Here is a 21,776-nt window from a genome sequence, read left to right as displayed (position 1 = left end):
TCGCCATTTTCATTCATCAGATTTGAAACGAAGACGTGTAAGCGACTTTTTATTGGCGTGCGTTTTACTGTAATTGCGAAAGATTTTAACTTTATTCACTTACGTCGTGTAGATCATCGCATCAAAACGTAGAAGAACTGTAACGACTGGAGCGGAGCGAGTGAAATGCATCCGTCTGAGCAGGCTGGACACAAATTTAAAAAGATCAATCAGACACTTGGAGTCGGAAAGAAGCACATTTACGAAACTTTAAAAAACAAGGCATCGATTCAACTGATGACAAGCCACCATCCAGCAAAGAAGCAATGCAAATGGCACAAGAATTACCAGACATCAGTGATCAACGGAACAGTTACTTGCAACTAGCAAGAAAACTGTATGACACGCAGGCAAACATTGTCATAAACCAAAGAATGCATCCAACAAAACAATCCAAAATACAATTTTTTTCCCAAGACAGAAAAAAATAAACATTAAAATACTGTATGTATCTTACTGTTGTGATTTTTTTTGGTATATACCTGTATTGTAGTTTTTGTTATATAAACAGTTTTTGGACAGTATATTTTTGTATTTTATTGATTGTGTTGTTACACATGCATTTTGTCAACATACTTGCAGGTTCATAAAGGACATGTACGATGCCCATTTCCCAAATGAGGAATTTCTGTTATCAGGACAAATTGGACAGCGCAAACATGAGTCCGTACTAGAGAATATTTACCGTAGAACAAGAATGGTTTTATTTTGGAAGCAAAAGCTTGACAGGAAGAAGAAAGAAAAAAGTTTCCGGGCCTGCAATCGGAGCCCCGCCCCCATTTATCTGTGCCATCTTGAACAAAAACGGTGGACGAAAAGGCAGAGACAAAGATGGGGCGACTTTTTTTCAAAGAGAGCTTTTAAATAATTCTTCTGTGAGCTTTCCTCTCAATTGTACCGGAAGTAGAGCTTCGCGGACGAACAGCAAGCCACACCCGGCAATGCCGCTAAGCTAACGTTAGCAGCTCCCCACCTAGCCAGGCTAAGCTAACGTTTAGTTAGCGTTGAAAGTTTCCACTCGTCCCCACTGAAATACACTTGAGTTATTTATTGCATTTTCGTGTACTTGTGAGCTCGGGAAGAGATGAGCAAATGTCGTGTGGATGTCCCGCCGCTGCCACTATGAGAACACAAGCTCGTTAGCTCCACTGCTAAGCGCTTGTTTTTCGTTCCACAGCGGAACTACAGGAAGACGCGGTGAGTAAAAAGCTGCAAGACACAAAACTAAAAAAAAATCAAGGTAAAGAAAACAATAATATTGGTTTCAAACGGGCCGCGCCGGTGACACGGACGTTCAAGCGCTCTCTCGTCACGCGTCTCCGTTCAACGGTAGCGCGTATTCTGGCTGACCCACTTTTAGACAAAGTGCACAAAGCGGAATGCAAAATAAGACCAAGTGGCTCAGTCTGCCTGGGAACAATCGTCTATTTGTGTTCTGCTCGCACCAGCCGAGGTTCCCTTCATATTTCCTGTTGTTTGAACACGAGCTGTCATGCTAAGTAGCGGGTTAGCTCAGCTGACGTCACAGCACGTCCCATACAAATGTGGCGTAATTTCAAGTCGGTACTGGTTGCCTTGCAGACTTTCGGATGTATTCGATTGCAATCGGTGCCGTTCTCTGTGGACTTAAATTGGGTTTTACTTTCACGTTCCAAAAATATGCTAGCATATTGGTCGCAGTGAAGCGAAACAAATTGGACAGAGGTCCGAATGTGCGTCATGTGTCCTGGCGATTAGTCCATAGGATATTTACCATCTATATGCACATATACTGCACGCCACTATGATTAGCACCCCTGATCAAAATGTGATCTTTAGCCTCTAATAGTCTTTATCCTAAAATGTATAAGAGGAACCCCAAACCTTTTTAGTTCAAGTGCATTTCTTCAAGTCAAGTCACATTTATTTAGGTAGCCCTTAATCGCAAACAGTCATGAAGGGCTTCACATGGCTGCAGTTGCCAAATACTAGCGACGCCCTGATCTTAACCCAAAAGGTCAAGGAAAAACAACAAGTTTTTGAGAGACCTTTCAAGAATCCCCTTTCTCGGATGACTCGGCGGCAAATCAATTCAATACATCCTGATTTATATTGCGCTTTCACTACAGCTACAGCTGTAACAAAGGGCTTAACAAAACAGTTAACATAAAGTAAAACAGTAAACACAACACATAACATAAAAGACGGACAGTTGTGCAATCCTAACCACTTTTCCCTCATAACGCTTTGTTGTTTAAAGCAGTTTGAGATGAAACAGGCGAAAATCAAAGTGTCCTTTCACCAGTGGATCAGACATCATGCTCAAATACTGTATGCGGCAATAGATGCTGAGTGGACAACATTTGACACGAGTTATGTGTGTGTGTGTGTGGGGGGGGTACTGCATGATGAAGTAATGATTTTATATCAAACCACGTGAGTCACAATTATGAGCATCCCTGGTGCGCTCGCGACCATAGTGAGGATAAGCGGCTCGAAGAATGAATGATTGTGAAAACTTTCTACGAGCCCCCTTTACCAACAAAATAGTACCTAATCTTCTCGAATGTTTCCGACGATGGCAGATTACAGAAAGAGGAACAGATTGTTCTAAAATGTCTGCAAAACCTTTTTTAACCCCCATCCACAAGTTTTCATTAGGGTTGAGGTCTGTGGACTGAAATGGCCTTTGGAGGAGCTTGAGTCTTTGCTTTCTTTCCACAATTTCCATCATGACAGTAGGCTTCTGCAATCAAAAAGTGAAGGCTTTTAATACATTTTAATCAGGGGTACCAATCATGATGGACGACACTGTATTTATGGCAGCCAGTCCTTCTGTTGCATCAAAGACGTGGCTGCTGTTCCAGTTGATGGCCGGCTGTTCTACTTGAAGCAAAACATGCACTTATTTATGATGTAATCTTCGAGCACATTGCGGCCTGACTGGCAACCGCCAGCTGTCACTCAAGCCTCATGCAAGATTGGTCCCCTTTTCGTCCGGATAGACGCTCTTTTTGCGGGATCTGAATGGCATGCAGCTGCTGCATCAGCTCGCATTGTCCAACCATGTGGCTGAGTCACACGACGACGCTCGTTAGGCAACGCTGACTAAGCACGTGTGTCATGGAAAGGTGTTGTGGCGAAACAAAGACACAGTGCTGCGTCTATGACTTCCTGCTTTTCGTTGGAGTCTGCGCTCTGGTTTGCAGCTACTCGTTTGCCTACTTTGCCGCTTGTTTGTCAGGATTGTTCCATCGCCTGGCTTCCTTCCTGCTGAAGGCCACTCAAATGTATAAATGGAAATTGGTTGACCGCATTTTGAAAGAATGCGCGTGCGCTCGGTTGGGGGGTGCAAGGAGGGGATGCGCGAGTGGGCCCACACGCTTTTTTTTTCCACCCATCTCTCTATTTTCTGTACGCTTACTGAATCACTCACGCCTGCTGGTGATGTTTCCTGTCACAAGCGCAGTGACACGCTTAAAGACATCCAAATGCTCCACACGGTCACCTCACATGCTTCTTAACCGCTGTGATGATGATGATGATGATGATGATGACAATTCAATATGCCTGGGAAAGAATCTGTTCCAGGGTCAAACTGGCCTTATATTCATTGTACAGGGAAAAGTAGAGTTGGACATTTGACTCAAGCGAACGTCAACTATATAAAATCACATTTCTTTATTTTACATTTGGGTGAGTACTGATACCAGGTCTCTGAATGACGCCTCTTTCTTCAAGGTATCGGAAGGCACTAAGCTCTACCGGAAAAGGTGCAGCATAATTAAGAGAAAGAAGCGGCAGAGAAGTTCCCCAACGAAGCCAGTTGTAGGTTTCCCTCAGAGCAGTGAGGATATGTGTCTGTGAGGGTGGTTGGTTGTATGCGCGTGTTCAAATAGCAGTTGTTTGACCATTTACAATTGCAGTGACAGTTTGGCTAATTTTCGTTAGCCTGTCCATGACGCTTAACATTACCTATACGCACTAAGCTACAGGAAGTTTATTTTACGGGCTGGTTGGTCATGTATGCATTTAAAAATACAATGCCTGATGGTATTAGTGTCTTACATGTCAGTTTTATAATAAACCTCAGCTGGGAGTGCGCTTCCAGCAAGCACACGTTTGCTCTTATTTGGTGCACTGTGCAATCCGGAGTGAGGTCAGATGCAAAGAAATACTTGGAAAAGGTGTCTTTCAGTAAGTTGACATGTTTTAACTCATTGAAATGTGTTTTTAATACATTGAAATTGGTTTTAAGCATTTGGGGTAGATAAAACCAAGTTTTTATGTCATCTATTTTCACCCATTTGGTGTGGGCAGGTATGGAAATCCATCCACCGTGATAAACGGTGCTTCACTGTAGTCTGACTCTTTAGTTAACTTTACGTCCGTTAACATCGGCTGCCATTTTGTTGCTCCTACGCTGCTCCGCATGCTTTTCTCCTCCACCGCCTTCCACATCCCAAATATGTGGGAGGGCAACCTGAAAGCGCGCGTTTGGGCACCCAGCGAGGAGATGATGATGCACCATTCAATGATGTAATGCTTTTGCCAATCCGGCTCTTGACCGTGTCCCCGCTGCTTCCCGCCAGGCCCTGGCCATGCCCTCGAGCGCACGGGCGGGCAATCTCAAGGACCCGGACGTGGCCGACCTCTTCTGCAGGGATGACCCGGAAAAGCTCTTCGCCGACCTCAGGGAGATCGGCCACGGCAGCTTTGGAGCCGTCTACTTTGTGAGTCATTCAACCTCAAATAACCATATTGTCACTCGAGTTGAGGATGCTTTTTATACCCCAGAATCAGTCGCAGGTTTTTATTTTGCTTATAATTAGGATAATGTCAGAAAGATTACGGTTAAATTGCTCTTTAAAAATCTACAATTCCAGTTTCAGGTCACCCATACCTTTTCAGAATCTTATAAGAAAACACATTGTTGTATGCTGCTTGTCAACTGTTTGGGGTCATATTAGAATTGTTATTATTTTTGAAAGAAATGTACCCTCTTTTTTTTGACCACATCAGAAATGTCCAGACTATATTTCTGATTAGTTTTTCTTGATCAAAATAAACAGTATGCTTTCCATGCAACCAAGCTTCATTGTCTCTGCCGGCTGACTCACCTTTCAGGCCCGAGACGTGCGCAACAATGAGGTGGTTGCCATCAAGAAAATGTCGTACAGCGGCAAGCAGACGAACGAGGTGACCGAACACGACGCAGACGAGTCATATAAAAGCGAGCCTCAATTGACCCAACTTGATGTGCTGTGTTGCTGTGCAGAAGTGGCAGGATATCATTAAAGAAGTAAAGTTCCTGCAGAAACTTCGCCATCCAAACACCATCGAGTATCGAGGGTGTTATCTGAAGGAACACACGGCATGGGTATGATCTCAGCACTTACTTTGTCAGTATCCCTCAAGGAAAAAAACGAAATCAAATATTTTGCTGTATGTTACTGCAAGGGTAACAACTTGTTTCTTATCAGTAGAAATAAAGCAAATCCCAGTGGGGAAAAAAACCCAAAAGCAAACCTTGATTTGAATAATGTTTTTGAAATTTGCTTTTTTGATAAGTGGGGGAGGGAAAATAAATAAAAATACATAGCATGGACTTGTTCAATGTTAGGTCCAGCATGAGAGTCCATTACATGAGATGAAGTGTTGCACATTTGGGAGAGCGGTTTGACCTCGGGATCCGACCCAGTTAGTCCATGCGGAATTCTTCACTGCATCTCCCCTGGGAAAAGGGGTCCACTTCAGATTTTGGCTGAGTTGGTCGGTGTTCAATACATAACCTACAGCCTCTGATTTGATCATCACGACCTAGCCCTCGCTCCCAGCAGGAATGGGGGCGGGTTGGAGCTGAAGTAAAACAGCCCAAAATTCCAAACCTCAGGCTCCAAAGCAGATTAAGAGGCAACTTCCATACAATGTGAGATCCAACTTCATGCAATAATGCGAAAAAAAGTATGAAGTTGAGAGGAAAACATGGCTTCGGGACGGAACGTTTTCAGGATTAGTTTTTCAAACCGCGTCTACTCTGTGTGTAGTTGGTGATGGAGTACTGTCTTGGATCCGCCTCCGACCTCCTTGAAGGTGAGTCTTGCTGCGAAGGTTGGCCCGTCCCAGTGACTGCCACATGATTTTTATTTTTTTTTAAATTGGCATCCAACACGGTTGTTGTTTGCAGTTCACAAAAAGCCTCTGCAGGAGGTGGAGATTGCTGCTATTACTCACGGAGCGCTGCAGGGGCTGGCCTACCTTCACTCTCACAACATGATCCACAGGTGACCGCTTACGCTTGATTGGTGATTGATTTTTTTGCTGCCCATTGGCGGGAGTACGTCACATATGTCCAAGAAAACACAACTTCCTGTATATTGGCAGACTCACTCTCGTTAGTTAGCTTGATTAACACAGTCACAATCGCATTGTTTTCTAATGGTCCCAAACCAGTCTGTCTTGTCTTCTACTTGATTGTGGTTTTAGTAGAGCTACGTCGTGACGTTCAAGTCGCGCGCCTGTCTTTGAAGCTGTTCCAGTGACTAATGGCATTGTTGCCATTTTCATTTTTCCTCCGTTTGATCAAGGATTGGAATCCGATTTGAGTAATTTTCAGATCTCCCTCCTAGATACTTGACTCATGAGCTGACCTTGGCACCCCACATCAACAGCATCCTGGTGGAAAGCAAACCCCTCAAAATAAATGACATACAATCTTGGAAATGCTGCTTTTCAAATGTGAACCAGGAAGACTGACTGAATTCAACTCGTTTCAGCCAAGCAATTTCTAACATCGGCACCGTTGCGCTTTCATTTTGCTCACGCTGTTCAAAACGGTCCTCAGAACTGTCTTGTGTTTCCTGTGCCTCTGGCCAGGTTCCCACAGCAACATATACATCATTCGGGAATCTGGAAATGATGACAGAAAAAGAGGACATAAGAATGACCATTCGTACTAAACATAAGGAACACAACTAAGACAGAAGTCAATCTGTGTTGTTTTGCACAGGGATGTGAAAGCAGGAAACATCCTGCTGACGGAGCCCGGTCAAGTCAAACTGGGCGACTTTGGCTCTGCCTCCATTGTGGCCCCGGCCAACTCCTTCGTGGGGACACCCTACTGGTGAGTCCTGGCTTTTTGTTGGCCTCTTTGAGCATTTCAACACTTCTTTTTGTCTTTTTTTCCACCTTTATAAACACCAACATGGTGCCACCCTGGTGCAGGATGGCTCCAGAGGTGATCCTGGCCATGGACGAGGGCCAGTACGACGGCAAAGTCGATGTGTGGTCGCTGGGCATCACCTGCATCGAGCTGGGTACGACATTGCACTTTCAGCTTGGCTGAATTTTCCACAAGCTACTAACCAAAGAACACCCGGGATGTTTGATGGATAAATAGTGTGTGAGCTGTGACTTGCTAACGCATCTGTGTGGACATTTTTTTGTCTGACTTACTGGAGAAACTGTCATACAAGTCATTAGAAATGTGGAAGCAAACAGATGCATTCCTGTTCAACACTTTTTTTGTTTGACACACATGAATTGAGATGCTTTGCATAGTTGTTCAGTTTGTTTTATTGTGTTTTTTTAACCCTTTCAGAGACAGTGGTTACTCCAGTGAACAGCTTACCATGTTATCAGGTTACAGGGGGCAAGAAAGGGTTAATTATGATCAGAAAAGGACATTTTCATACAATCATTTGAAAGCAATATTTTCCACTGGCGTCCTGTTGTATTTTTTTTTTATTTCACGGCTTTTGGGCAAATTGAAATCAGTATACGGTAGGCCAGCAACATACATATTCACTTGTCATTTTGATCAATCCCTCGATAGGCAGATTTGACACATTGATGCACAAAAGTCACTCATTTAGTTGAGTTGATTTTTTTTAAAAACTATATTTGAACCAGGTTATTTCCTTCAAGAAGGGAGGAGGTGAGAACACTACAAATAAAGTGGGGTGGGATGATAAATGTGGTTAAAAAAAATAAAATCCCATCATTTGATCAGATTTATCCTTTTCTTATTCTTAACAAGTGGTTGTTTTTCCATTTTTAAATGTCTCCAGGATTAGGTGCCTACCCATTGACGCATTAAGGCATTTTCTTGGAATGATTTTGTTTAGTTTTTTTAACTTGTGGCTGAGACGTGTTCCGTTTGATGATGTGGCAGTGTACCATAATGGCAAAATAAAACCACAACTTTGAATTCATTTTCTATTTTGTTAAAGGGTTGAACGTAAGAATTACATAGTTTGGTAGAATTCCTGAATGGAGTGAAAAGATGAATGACCCAGCGGGCCTAAAAATCTGAAATTCTGTTGTCACAGCGGAGAGAAAGCCCCCCCTGTTCAACATGAACGCCATGAGTGCCTTATATCACATCGCTCAGAATGAGAGCCCCGTCCTGCAGTCCAATCACTGGTGAGGCCTTTTGCTTGCGCTCACCACGCTGTCACGAATCAACGCATACCTCAACTCTCCCTCTTCTCTTTCAGGTCCGATTCCTTCCGCAACTTTGTGGACTCGTGTCTGCAGAAGATTCCACAGGACCGGCCCACCTCCAATGTGCTGCTCAATGTGAGAACATTCTTCACACCCGAGTAGAGTTCAAAGCCACAGTGTCTCCAAAGGATATTTCGTCACAATTACAGCTTTGAAACATACAGTGAAATATAATAGGATTGTCGTTATCAAATCACATTTATATTTTCCACAGCAAGTTCAAAGTACTTGGATAAAAGCGAAAGGTTAACCGGTAAAACCTGCAATAGCGGGGGGTGACTGAATTTGCCTTAGGTGCACTGCAACGCGTCCCTCCTGGTATCACGCGCAATTGAACTCCTTCCCTGCTGCGTATCCAGCATCGATTCCTGTGCCGCGAGCGTCCACTGACGGTGGTCATGGATCTAATCGCCCGCACCAAGGACGCCGTGCGCGAACTGGACAACTTGCAGTATCGCAAGATGAAGAAGATCCTCTTCCAGGAGACGCAGCAGAACGGCCCCGTGTCAGAGGGAGCAGAGGACGAGGAGGTGAGCTGGAAGAGAGGATACAGCGGGGGATGGACACAGTCCGCTCCTCGGGACTCTGACATCAAATCCAATATTTGAAAATTGCCCGTCAGGAGGTGGAACAGTACCTGTTGCACACGGGCACGGTCAACAGCATGGAGAGCTCGCAGTCGGTGCCCAGCATGTCCATCTCGGCCAGCTCCCAGAGCAGCTCTGTCAACAGCCTGGCGGACGCCTCGGACGACAGCAGCGGCGAGATGGCCATGATGCAGGAGGGAGAGCACACGGTCACCTCCAACAGCTCTATCATACACCGACCGGCGGTAAGCGCGCAACAATCGCCACGCGTGTTCAACTCTCTGTCTCCTTGTGGGCTCTTGAAATAGATGAAAATCGGCGATAGAACATCAAATGTCAAATGTTTTTTTTCTTCATCGGTGTACTGCTCCCATGTGTTTTAAACACATTTAAAGTCATATAAGAGTGACACAAACTGCCGTCTTGGCCACCAAAGAATAATCGTATTTTGTCTGGGTTTGGCGTATTTCATTTTACTTTGTATTTTCAGTGCAGGATTCATGCCAGTAGTCTGCAATCTCTCCTGTCATTTTGTTCAGGCCCAGGACAACATCTACGATGACCCTTACCAGCCGGAGCTGGAGCAGCCCCAGGCTCCCTCCGCAGGCCGCCGCAGAGTTTACTACCGCAACCGAGACCACTTTGCCACCATCAGAACTGCCTCCTTGGTACATCCGTTCTCTTGTCTTCCTCCTTTGTCTTGGGAGCAAACTGCACAACAGCCAACCTCCATTTATCACATGGGGGTCACATTTCAGATTCCCCTCCGAAAAGTGAAACTTTGTAATGTAGAGACTATTTGAAAAAAATTAATTAAGTCGTTTTATCTCTCCAATATGAACATTTAATCTCATGGAACACACTCATTGAGAAATATTGAATAGCACTTTTTAAAGTATTCCTTAGCCCCTGTTTCTCTTCTTCGCAAAGTTCTCCAAAAAAGCTTACAAGTCTAATCACTACCTGTTTACGATAAACCCAACATATAAAACCAAATCATTACACATTGTATATCCATCCATCCATGTTTATCTGGGTTGGATCACAGGAGCAGCAGCATGAAAAACCTCTTCCTCGGAATCATGCTGCATTTCTTCCTGTCGAGCTTAGTGGTGCCTGCTATGCTGCACAACCTTAAATTGGGACCTTCCTGTTTTCTATAAAATACCATGAAATCAAAGATCTCTTCAAAATCTACTGGAAAGCAGGAGAAAGAACACTGTTCCAGTTAATGGGCGAACACTGCACCTCCTTACGCTCATGAATGGTAAATGGGCTGTCAATTGTATAGCGCTTTTCTACCCCGGGTAACCAAAGCGCTTCACACTGTTCACCTACTGGTGACACAGCACCAGGAGCAACTATGGGTTCAGTATCTTGCTCAAGGATACTTTGACATGGCTGGGAATTGAACCACCAACCTCTGGTGTGGGGGGAAACAACCACTCTACCACTGAGCCAGAAGCGTTACATGTCCTGGTCCCGTCCCATCCGCAGGTAACGCGGCAGATACAGGAGCACGAGCAGGGCTCGGCGCTGCGGGAGCAGATGTCGGGTTACAAGCGCATGCGCAGGCAGCACCAGAAGCAGTTGATGGGCCTGGAGAACAAGCTGAAGGCCGAGATGGATGAGCATCAGCTCAAGCTGGACAAGGAGCTAGAGAACCAGAGGAACAGCTTCTCCTCGGAGGCCGACAAGCTGGTCAAGAAGCACCAGGCCATCCTGGAGAAGGAGGTGAGCGCCGGAACTTAAAAGGGAATTCCATCCCACTTGAATCAATTTTCTTCCCCCTACGCTCATACATTTATTAGCCTGCAAGCATGACAAGATTGGCGTTTTTCCCTGCAGACCAAAGCTGCCCTGGCAGAGGAGAAGAAGTTCCAACAGCACATTCTGGGCCAGCAGAAGAAAGAACTGACCAGCCTACTGGAGTCGCAGAAGCGTCAGTATCGTCAGCGCAAGGACCAGCTGAAAGAGGCAAGAAACATCAGCCGGCACAGGGGACACGCACGTGGGTTTCACCTCTGACATTGCCCCTCGATACCCCGACAGGAGCTGAACGAGAACCAGTCGACCCCCAAACGGGAAAAGCAGGAGTGGCTGATCCGGCAGAAGGAGTGTCTGCAGCAGATGCAGGCGGAGGAGGAGGCCAGTTTGCTCCGGCGGCAGAGGCAGTACTACGAGTTGCAGTGTCGTCAGTACAAGAGGAAAATGCTGCTCGCTCGACACAACCTGGAGCAGGATTTGCTCAGAGAGGTACCACCCAAAAATATTGATGGTCACCTGATCGTGGTGCTATTCCGAAGTGCATATCAAGTCAGCTCAGAGTCCACTGAAGGCGTGCCACTGCATTCTCCATTTGATTGATACTCTTGATCCTTGTGCCCATCCTTTCTCCCCAGGACTTGAACAAGAAGCAGACACAGAAGGATCTGGAGTGCGCCATGCTGCTGCGCCACCACGAATCCACTCAGGAGCTGGAATTCCGGCAGCTGGGCTCAGTGCAACGCACCCGCGCCGAGCTGATCCGAACACAGCACCAGACGGAGCTGACCAACCAGATGGAGTACAACAAGCGGCGGGAGCAAGAACTGCGCCAGAAACACACCATGGAGGTGCGGCAGCAGCCTAAAAGCCTTAAGGTGAGACCAACCTGGACTGTGGCAAAAAAAAATGTCCAAGTTAAAAGTTGCATCAAGTGATGTGACTGGAGTCCCGACGCTGTGTCGTTTTTGCATTACAGTCGAAAGAGCTGCAGATCAAGCGTCAGTTCCAGGAAACATGCAAGATCCAGACGCGTCAGTACAAAGCCTTGCGCAACCACCTCCTGGAGAGCACGCCCAAGTCGGACCACAAGGCCGTGCTCAAGCGCGTCAAGGAGGAGCAGACGCGCAAGCTGGCCATCCTGGCCGAGCAGTACGACCACTCCATCAACGACATGCTGTCCACGCAGGCTGTGAGTAAGGCAAGGAAACAACCCCCCGCGCACCTTACACACCGCCGAACCGTGACCACTGTCCACCCGCCCACAACTCTGATGACGAGTTTTTGTCGCGCGTAGCTTCGACTGGACGAGACCCAGGAGGCGGAGTATCAGGTGCTCCGCATGCAACTGCAACAGGAACTGGAGCTGCTCAACGCCTACCAGAGCAAGATCAAGATGCACACGGACACGCAGCACGAGCGAGAGATCAAGGAGCTGGAGCAGAGGGTGTCCATACGCCGCGCGCTGCTCGAGCAACGGGTACCGCCAACACGGCCGTCTTTTGCTCCTTTTATGTCAAGGGCGTCAAAATAAAAATGATCAAAGTTGCTATGAAACCTTAAAACAACTGCAACTTTGACATACATGAAACACCAACACATCAAGTAATACTCGTAGCAAGGTACTTTATCTGCTCCATTATAATGATGACTATTACTGGAGCTTAGGAGGGGACTTTTTCTGCCTCTTATTATTATGTTGCAAATACAATAGAGCTCAATGCTGCCTGGTATGTTGTGGGTACTGACGCGGAAGTGTTCGCATGTCTGACATATTACAAATGGGGCATCTGGCAGGGCAAGGTTTCAGATTGTAATTTGCCCCGCCCTTAACAATGGCATTTTGTGGCTTTCAGATCGAGGAAGAGATGCTGTCCCTGCAGAACGAGCGCTCCGAGCGTATCCGGACGCTTCTGGAGCGCCAGGCTCACGAGATCGAGGCTTTCGACTCGGAGAGCATGCGTCTAGGCTTCAGCAACATGGCGTTGAGCGGCATCCCGGCCGAGGCCTACAACCAGGGCTACCCTGCCCCCAGCCCCTCTTCGGGCTCAGGGGGCTGGCCCTCGCGCCCCGTCCCCCGCTCGGGTAGCCACTGGAGCCACAGCGTGCAGAACTCTGTGGCCACGCCATCCTGGCGCGGTCAGAACCACGGCAGCGGAGGCTTTGTCCGGACCGAGTCGACGGTGTCGTCGCACGGCTTCGGCAGGGACAGCGACCCCGTGAAGGGCGGCAGGGCAGCGTCTTCGTCCTCTGCGTCATCGTCATCATCTTCCTCGAACCTCCGCCAACACCTGCACCAGCAGTCGCAACAGCAGCCCCCGCAGCCTCACTATCTCCCCCAACACTACCAGCACCACCAGAGCACACCACACCTCTACCGTGACGAGCGAGAGCGCGCCAGGGAGTGGGTGGGGGGCAGCGGCCACTATTCCCATCATTCCCAGGGCGGGCACTACCACCACCACCTGTCCTCCCACGCCTCCTCGCAGTCCCTGGCCCTGCTGCCGCCCACTCCTGCACCTCCGCCCGTGTCTCTGTCCTCCTCCCCTCCGTCCTCGGCCTCCTCGTCCTCATCGTCTCAGGGGGGCTATGGCGGCGGAGGGCTAGGGGTGCGTGGCCCCGGCCTGATGCCACTCCGGAACAGCCCACAGCCTCTGCGTAGGACGGCCTCGGGTGGGCCAGCCAGCGGCGGAGGCGATGGAGGACTGAGTCGGAGTACGTCAGTCACATCGCACATTTCCAATGGCTCGCACCTGTCCTACTCGTGAAGATTCTGCCCAGAGACTGTAGACTTTTCCTTTTCAATTCCTTCACGTGTCGTTTGCAGTTTTTGTTGCACAAGATCAAGTTTGACATTTTGCTCTCAACGACGCGTGGCGCTTCCTCTCAGCTAGTGGTGCTTTTCAAAACCAACCCCACTCTGAAACTAGGCCAGGGGTGTCAAACATACGGCCCGCGGGCCGAAACCGACCCCCAAGGAGGTTCGATCCAGCCCGCGGGATCATTTAAAAGTGTAAAAAATGCATTAAAGACACAGAATGAATATTTAAAATAAAATGTAATTCGTGAATTATCCGCTAGGGGGCACACTGTTTTGATCACAGTAGAAGACAATATTGTTTTGATCGGGGAAGAAAACGGCAGTCTCTGTCAGCAGACCCAACGCAGCAAATGATATGAAAGCGTCAATCAATGCTTCTTGAGACCAAAACAAAGGAAAGAGATGATATTTTGGTCACAGTATGGTACAATGTTAATGGTTCGGCCCACTTGACATCTACCGAGTCCGTATGTGGCCCACAATGTGAAAAGAGTTTGACACCCCTGAACTAGGCTCTTCCGCCTCCTCTTTTGGTGTTCGATGCTGTTGAGCAGACATTGTGTCGACAGCCACATCAACAAACCACTGCACGTGCCAGTCTTCCCTTCACCGCCACGTCGGCAAGTTAGCTTAGCACTCGCCCAGTCGCTTCGACTTGCAGTTATCTTAGCCTAGCTGACCACAACGGCCATATTTTGCTGTTTAAAAAAATGTTGCAGTTGCTCCAAGTTGTAGTTAGCTTAGTTTAGCTTTGTGTCTGCACCGTCCAGCGTAAACTAAGTTGTGATTTGATTTTTTTGTTTTCCTTTTTAAAAGTTATTTTCATAACTGAGACTTTTAACAAGGACGAGAGACAACACGCTTGTTTGCTTCGTTAGCAGACTTCCATTACATCCGCCACATGACACATTACATTAGGACATTACATTACGCTGGGATGACACCTTAGGTTTCGGTATGTTATGTTATGACGCATTGCGATACACCATGGCACATGTTACAACAGGCTGAAGCCAATTACGTCACAACACTTCATACCACCACTTGTTCCGTTTTGACACGTTACATTACGACATATCACGGCATGTCTCGTTGCGACACTTTAGGTTTCGGCACGTTACTATGCGATGCCACACGTCAAGTTTTATGGCATGCTACAGCATGATATGCTATGACCTGTTTGGTTCCAACTTGTTGCATTACAACACATCTAGTTACGGTACTTTTAGACATGTTACGTTGCTGCATGTTCAGTTGCAGCACAATGTGTCAAGTTCTGTAACGTTACATCACGGCAACATGTTAGAGCATGTCATGTTACAGTCTGTTACCACACCTCAACCCACCGTTGGGTATTCCAAAAACTTGCGCCATGCTCTTTTCCGATCCAAGCTTCTGTTGAATCTCAATGTGAACGTTGCGGGTGCCCGTTAACCCGCCATGTACATAGTTGTACTAACTCAAAAAGCGTCTTAGTAATCATAAGGATCCTTTTGTCATGTGACCTAGACCAATAGACGCTACTGCTGTCGTATTTATGTTGTATGCCATTTTTTAATGCACATTTTTATTTCCCAAATGTGACTGCCAATATTGACCACTCGCTGGAGAAGAATAAGCGCAGTGCAGTGTTACTGTGATACAACAACATATGAAGTACATTTCCCAGCATTCCTTGTTCTCATGTCAGTATTAGCATGTGGAGCGTTCCCACAATCCTTTGGTGCCATGTTCAGCTTTACTTGATTTCGTTTTGTGTGTGTGTGTGTGTGTGTGTGTGTGTGTGTGTGTGTGCGTGCGTGGAAGTGAGGGTGTGCGAGCGCGCACGCATGGGTAGAACTGCGGAAGTATCATCAGGCCGCTTCTTCCCGCCGTGGCGAAGGAGCGCGACGGCCATCTTTGGTTGTCACGTCTACCTCATTTGCACTGATGGTCAACAAAGAATGTTGGGCTCTTCTCGGACGCGCCAGGAAACGGGCGTTGACTTGACGAACGAGCGACATGTAACTTTTTGACTTGTTTTAGAGGGGGAGGGGGTTGGTGTAACGTTTCCTTTGGTGAGTTGAAATTTGAAGAGGCACAAAGAATATAGGAAACAGGAAGCACGTTTGTCTTCTTGGGTCCCGTTAAAAGGGGCAAAGTTTGGGGAAACGAGGGGCTTACCATGCGCTCCTCGTTTCCCTCAGGCGGGTGATGTAAAGATTATTTTTCTAGTTTTGAAGTCAGGAAGTAAGAGTAACGTCATTACAAACATGTTTTAGCTCTTCACAAATATCAGGCTTTCTTTAAACATAAAAGTGAAAAGAAGGGGGTAACAGTTGTACAGAAACGAAACAAAATACTTTTGGACAATAAACAAGCATCAGTACATAACACTTGGCCGTACCTTTTTTTTGACTCAGTATTCTATAGAAAAGAAAGCATAGTTATGTAGTTAGTAACATTGATTGATTGATATTTATAGTATAACTGCGACGGTGAACTGAACGGGAACTTTTGCTTTTCTGAACGTACAAGTTAAAATTAATCCTGTTAAAACGTGTGAATTATCGCGTTACAAAATGAAATTTACAACGTAATAACGTGAAATGTATGCTTTAACTTGACCAGTATCACGCTGAAGCGTGAATATAACTTTGTTTGGATGTGAGAGCAATATGAGTCCGTCAATTTTAAATAATTTAACGAATAAATTATTTATGGATAAGCGGTACTGATAATGGATGAATTGTAGTCAAGGTCGATTTTTTTTTGTAGTCAACGTCGATGTTTCTTGTCCGGTTCAAACTGGTGACGTCGAAACTAAAAATAGCGCTGGAGTTTAAAGGGGAGTCGATGAGGTGACGTCACAGCAACAATAGTCATGCTCAGAGAAGCGCGATACCGGAAATAGGAGCATCCAAAAAATTAAACTATTAATTTCCTCATTCGAATCTATTTGCAAATAAATCTGCCTTCTTACTAAGCGCGTGTCTGTTTAATTTGTTGATATTATCAGCCCGGGAAAGGAGTAGTTTGTCGAGTGTCTGACTCGTTAGGTTCTAATTATTATAGTGAAACACAAACATAGCGGAAATGGTTGACTTGTTTGAAGGGTTGGCGCGAGCTTGACGGCAAGCTTCGACTCGAGGAAGTACTCAGAGCTCATTTCTATGATTTAGACACCAAAAAAACCCAAACTTTTACTCGACGACCTATAAACGGAAAGATGGCACAAGAAAACATTTTCCTCTTCGTCCCTAATCTGATCGGTGAGTTTGTGACGGGGTCATAGGCAGGTACCTGCTTAGCTAACTGCTGCCAATTGCTACTCGGTGTCAAACAAATATTACGAAATTTTACAAATGTCACATTTTTGTCTCACTCATGAGCGGTAGCTTCCCAAGAGGCCTTCACGCTGATCCAGGCCTCGGCCCCATGTTACGCTCCTAACCCGGTCGGGGCCTTAATATTAAATAAATTAAAAACCAAACGACTACAGTACGTCATTACCAAGGGATTTTGTAAAAATAATAATACAGTAATAATGTTTTAAAGATATGTCGAATGACTTCTTTTCGAGGAATTTACGTTAAATGTTCTCTTCGCATTGAAATTATTTATGTCAGCGAAAGATGTCATTTATGAATGTCAATCACGTACTAATAGAACGTAGATAACGACAACAACAAAAAGTCGCCTTTTTTGTATCTGCTTGCAGACAAAATGGTATACTGTACCTGTCGTTTGTATTTGTCATTAGGATTAAAAGGGGAATCGATTATCATGTTGATGAACAACAATTTTTGTAATTGATTGTTTAGAGACCACGTTTAAACAAATCCCCTGATTTCAGCTTCTCAACTCCGAATCTCCGATTTCTGTTGATGTCCATGAAAGCAAGCGGATTGTGTTTGTGGTGAATCAAAAGCAAACGTGTTTTTACATTGAAAACAGTTATCAAAATTTTATTTTCCATTTTCTGACAAATGTTACAGATCAAACCAGAAATTAAATCATAAGAATGTTTATGTTTGAAATAATGTCCGGCATTTGAATGAAAGAATGGAAATGAAGCCATTTTTTTCACTCTGATTCACCCATTAACTGACCCCCCCCCCTTCCCCACCCAATTAATTGATTATTAAAATAATGGTTCATTTCTACTCTAGTTATTACTGTCTGGTGTCATTTGTTGTTGGAGAATGCATTAGGTTGTTGTACAGAGTGAATGAAAAGTAATCCCCACTTAACACCCAGTGTGTCTTGTCCTCACCCACTGAGAGTTCCCACAAACAGGTGAATATGGTTTGTCGTCAATGGTTGTCCATTTTCAACATGTTGACAAATGTGTTGTGTGCTTGCGTGCAGGCTACGCCCGCATTGTGCTGGCACTGGTGTCCTTCCTCCTAATGCCGTGTTGCCCATACCCCGCCTGTTTGTGCTACATGCTCAGCAGCCTCCTGGACGCCTTTGACGGCCACGCCGCACGCGCGCTCAACCAGTGTACGTGTTCCCCACTAGTAATAACAATTAAACCTCAAAGATGAATATGGTAATGGTGAAAATGAATACGATGATAGTGACAATGACGCCGATGATGACCTAAGTCATATTGATGACAAGGTCAATGATGATACGATGATGGTGATGTGTTTGTGTGTGTGGTTGTCAGCCACGCAGTTCGGCGCCATGTTGGACATGCTGACGGATCGCTGCGCCACAATGTGCCTGCTGGTCAACCTGGCACTGCTCTACCCGTCCTACACCTTCCTCTTCCAGCTCAGCATGTGCTTGGACATCGCCAGCCACTGGCTGCACCTGCACAGGTGGTGCAGTTCCTGTTGAATGGCCTCGCCGCTGCCCGCCTGCCGCAATTGCTAACTATATGCGTGCGTGTGTGCAGCTCGACGGTTAAGGGCTCAGCCAGTCACAAGAGCATCGACCTGTCCGGAAACCCGCTGCTGCGTGTCTACTACACAAACAAGGTCACATGTACAACTTCATCACATTTGACACGCCTCTTGCGTGTCCTCTACCACCACTTGTGTTTTTAAAAAAAAAATCTATTTTTGAAATGAATACTCTGTCCTCATTCTTCGGCACTGTTTTCTCCTTCCCCAAAGAGTTAAAGCGTGCTTGCTTGGAGCGCTGACAGGTGTTGTGTGCCCGTTTGCAGGTGGTTTTGTTCTTGATGTGCATGGGCAACGAGCTCTTTTTCTGCCTGCTCTACATCGTGCATCACCTACAACAACCCAGTGGTAACTTTCACACGCACCGTGTATGTTTTTGTGCATGTGGTTGCCAGTGTGCCTTATGCGTGCCAAGTTTGTCATAGTTAACCAAAATTAAGGATATGACTAAAAGTAAAATAGAAAAATACATTTTTGTTAACAAAATCAAATAAAAACAAAAGTGCTTGGATATTGACAAAATGGAAGTCAACTCATCATCATTATTATTTTTATTAATTTAAATAACAATAATATGTTCTATATGACTCCACTTGTCTAAACACAGTATTCCGCTAAATATTGCTTTTGTGGAATAGGAATGAAGCAGCAAAATCCACCCATTTTGATCCATCTCAGTGGGAGGCCCATTTTGCTACTTGCTGTCAAATGAAAGTGATAAATCAGTTGTTGTGGACTCAGGTAGTGACCAATCACGGCTCATCTTGCAAACGTCCCATGACCAATCTCAGAAAATAGCTGACTTTCAGTCGACAGCAAGTGTAACACAAAATGGCCACCCCCTGAGATGAAAAAAAATTTTGCTTCACTTCTATTCCACAAACGCAATCTTCATCAGGATGCCGTATTGATAATGGTGGGGCTGCGTATTGATTTTGGTATAGCTGTACAACCATACAGAAGAAACGGCATCAGTCCAGTTGTCAATTTATTTCATTTTCTTTGTCTTGTCGTGACCTGAAGAAATTGCATTACATTATCTGCTGAAAGATTTTTTTTTTAATTCCTGCAGCAAAATAAGGTGGCTCAATGTATTCTTAGCTTATCGTCACCATTAAAGCCATAAAAAAATACATATACAGTATATATATTGTGCAGCCCTAGTTTGTACATATTTGAGTGTTTTGCCAGTGTTTGTTGGCCTATTAGTGTGTTGCTCTATTTAGTTACGCGTGCATATGTTATAACCAGAGCATGTGTGTTGTTGGTGTGTGTTTCAGCATTGGTGTACTGTGCCCTTGTGGCGAGCGGCGTGGTGTGTGTGCTGAAGTCCTGCATCAGTGTGGTGCACCTTGTGACGGCCTCTCAGAACATGGCCGCCATGGACGTCGCCCAGCGCGCCGCCACCACGAAGTCGCAGTGAGAGTGTCCGTCGCGTCGCCGTCTTTTGTGATTCAGCAGGCATTTAACCTCATGAATCAGATTGTCATTTGGATCGTTTGGACACAATCGACATTTCTTGCTGGCGTTTTGTTTTTTTGGTGGGGGAGTGGAGGCACCTCTTTTATCTGAAGCTCGCATTAGCCACAAAATATGTTGGACTGAAGAGCAAAGCGCAATTGAATTCCTTTGACACTTGGACATGTGGGTAAGCAAATGGAGCGCGCCTGAGCGCTAAATTGCAGTACAAGCAATTATTTACCCTCCATTTCATTTTGATTTGGGCACACACATTCCAGGGTGGATGAGAAGTAACTCTCGATTTGGAAACCCTTGTCTTTTTTCTTTTCTTGACTGCAAGAAATTAATTGATAAAAAGGTGGCAAGATTGGCTTTTGATTTCCAGTTCTATGCGGGCACCAGTGTTGCCCAGCATCTTCAACTGATTTGATGAGAAAGTCTCCTGACCAAACTAAACTCTCCAAAGTAGTTGTTGTGTGACTGGAAACGAAAGAAAAAAACAAAATATAAATGTGGCAAAAATTGTTTAATTCTTTACAGTCTTTTTAACTACATTCATCCATCCATTTTTTATTCTGCTTATTGTTACAAGGGTCGCGGGCGTGCTGATCCGAGCTGTCTCGTGCAGCAGGTGGGGTACACCCTGAACTGGTTACCAGCCAATCGCAGGGCATACATAGATGAATAACCATCCGCGCACACCTCGGGACAATTTAATGTTCCATTAGCCTGCCATGTACAGTAAATTTTTGGAATGTCGGAGAAAACCCACAGAAGCACGGAGAAAACATACAACCTCCACACAGGAAAGCCAGAGCCAGAATCGAACTCTGTACTGTGAAGCCGACGTGTTAACCAGTCGACCACTGTGCCGCCCTTTTAACTACATCATTACTGTATTTTTTTTATTAAGTCAAAGGGTTTAGGATGCTATTACAAGTTTTTTTTTTGGGAGGGGTGCTGGGGGTGCTGGGGGAGATTGATTTGCATTTCCATTCTATTTCTGCTATGGCCAGATTGTCATGTTTTTTTTTCCCCCTGGGGCTGCGGACATTGCAGGTGTTTTTACGTTTTTTTTTTCTCATTCCAAATTCAACTTTTGAAATTAGCTGAACTCATCGCTTCTCAACTTCAATTGAACATGTGTGCTCTGCGATCGCTTGCTTGCTTGCTTGGGTCTGATCATGTGAAAGACGATCATTTTGTTATTGGTCGAAAGTTGCTGCAAAACGATGAGGTATAGATTAAAACAGATTTTTGTTGTGGAGGTTTTTGTGGCACCAATATCATTTTCGTTTGTGTGTGTTTTTCCCACTTGTGCTGCTATTATTCGTGTAGGACGGGTGATGATGAACTACGAGCAACGTGTAGAATGTATTATTAGCGAACGCGTGTTATTTCGGACAACTTGTATTTATGCTTTTTTTTTTTTTGCTGCTGCCGCTGGGTGGATTTATAGCACTTCAAAAATAAAAGTAAATAAGCTTCAATCTGATCTGTGTGGATGATGTTTTGATCACATGGTGTAATTTAAATCTAATCCTGCTAAACAACCGCAGCTCAAGAAAATCTGTTGTATCCATTTTTTTTAATGGAACTGAATTTGGGGTGCTACAATTAAACACTAAGTAATCCATTATTAAATTAATTTTGATCATGAATTAATTGTTTAGAGACCTGATAACATTTCAGCCTCCCAATTGTAAATGTTGCCTGATTTCTGTCATC

At 45.3% G+C, this 21,776-nt stretch overlaps 2 protein-coding genes across 3 annotated transcripts; both read left to right on the top strand.

The window, feature by feature from the left end:
* The first annotated feature begins 748 nt into the window (after positions 1-748).
* Positions 749-16,068, top strand: taok2a (TAO kinase 2a). Of its 2 annotated transcripts, none has more exons than XM_052048843.1 (20): positions 749-1,236; positions 4,611-4,751; positions 5,146-5,217; positions 5,297-5,398; positions 6,066-6,111; positions 6,206-6,302; positions 7,028-7,141; positions 7,243-7,334; positions 8,349-8,442; positions 8,517-8,598; positions 8,883-9,053; positions 9,146-9,355; positions 9,650-9,778; positions 10,608-10,844; positions 10,959-11,087; positions 11,163-11,366; positions 11,513-11,752; positions 11,854-12,066; positions 12,172-12,354; positions 12,731-16,068. In XM_052048843.1, exons 2-20 carry the CDS (start codon positions 4,620-4,622, stop codon positions 13,640-13,642), a joined length of 3,459 nt encoding a protein of 1,152 aa, XP_051904803.1. In that variant the 5' UTR covers positions 749-1,236; positions 4,611-4,619; the 3' UTR covers positions 13,643-16,068. The 2 variants fall into 2 exon arrangements, with proteins under 2 accessions (XP_051904803.1, XP_051904802.1); XM_052048842.1 differs by having other exon boundaries at positions 750-1,236; positions 11,854-12,075.
* Positions 16,069-16,753: 685 nt separating this feature from the next.
* On the top strand, positions 16,754-21,538 carry cdipt (CDP-diacylglycerol--inositol 3-phosphatidyltransferase (phosphatidylinositol synthase)). Its single transcript, XM_052048858.1, has 6 exons — positions 16,754-16,946; positions 18,046-18,180; positions 18,350-18,503; positions 18,581-18,662; positions 18,854-18,935; positions 19,868-21,538. Exons 1-6 carry the CDS (start codon positions 16,904-16,906, stop codon positions 20,008-20,010), a joined length of 639 nt encoding a protein of 212 aa, XP_051904818.1. The 5' UTR covers positions 16,754-16,903; the 3' UTR covers positions 20,011-21,538.
* Positions 21,539-21,776: the final 238 nt, after the last annotated feature.

Source organism: Hippocampus zosterae, chromosome 17 (genome assembly GCF_025434085.1).
Source record: "Hippocampus zosterae strain Florida chromosome 17, ASM2543408v3, whole genome shotgun sequence".
Taxonomy (NCBI): Eukaryota; Metazoa; Chordata; class Actinopteri; order Syngnathiformes; family Syngnathidae; genus Hippocampus; species Hippocampus zosterae.
This window is presented reverse-complemented; position numbering and strand designations above follow the sequence as displayed.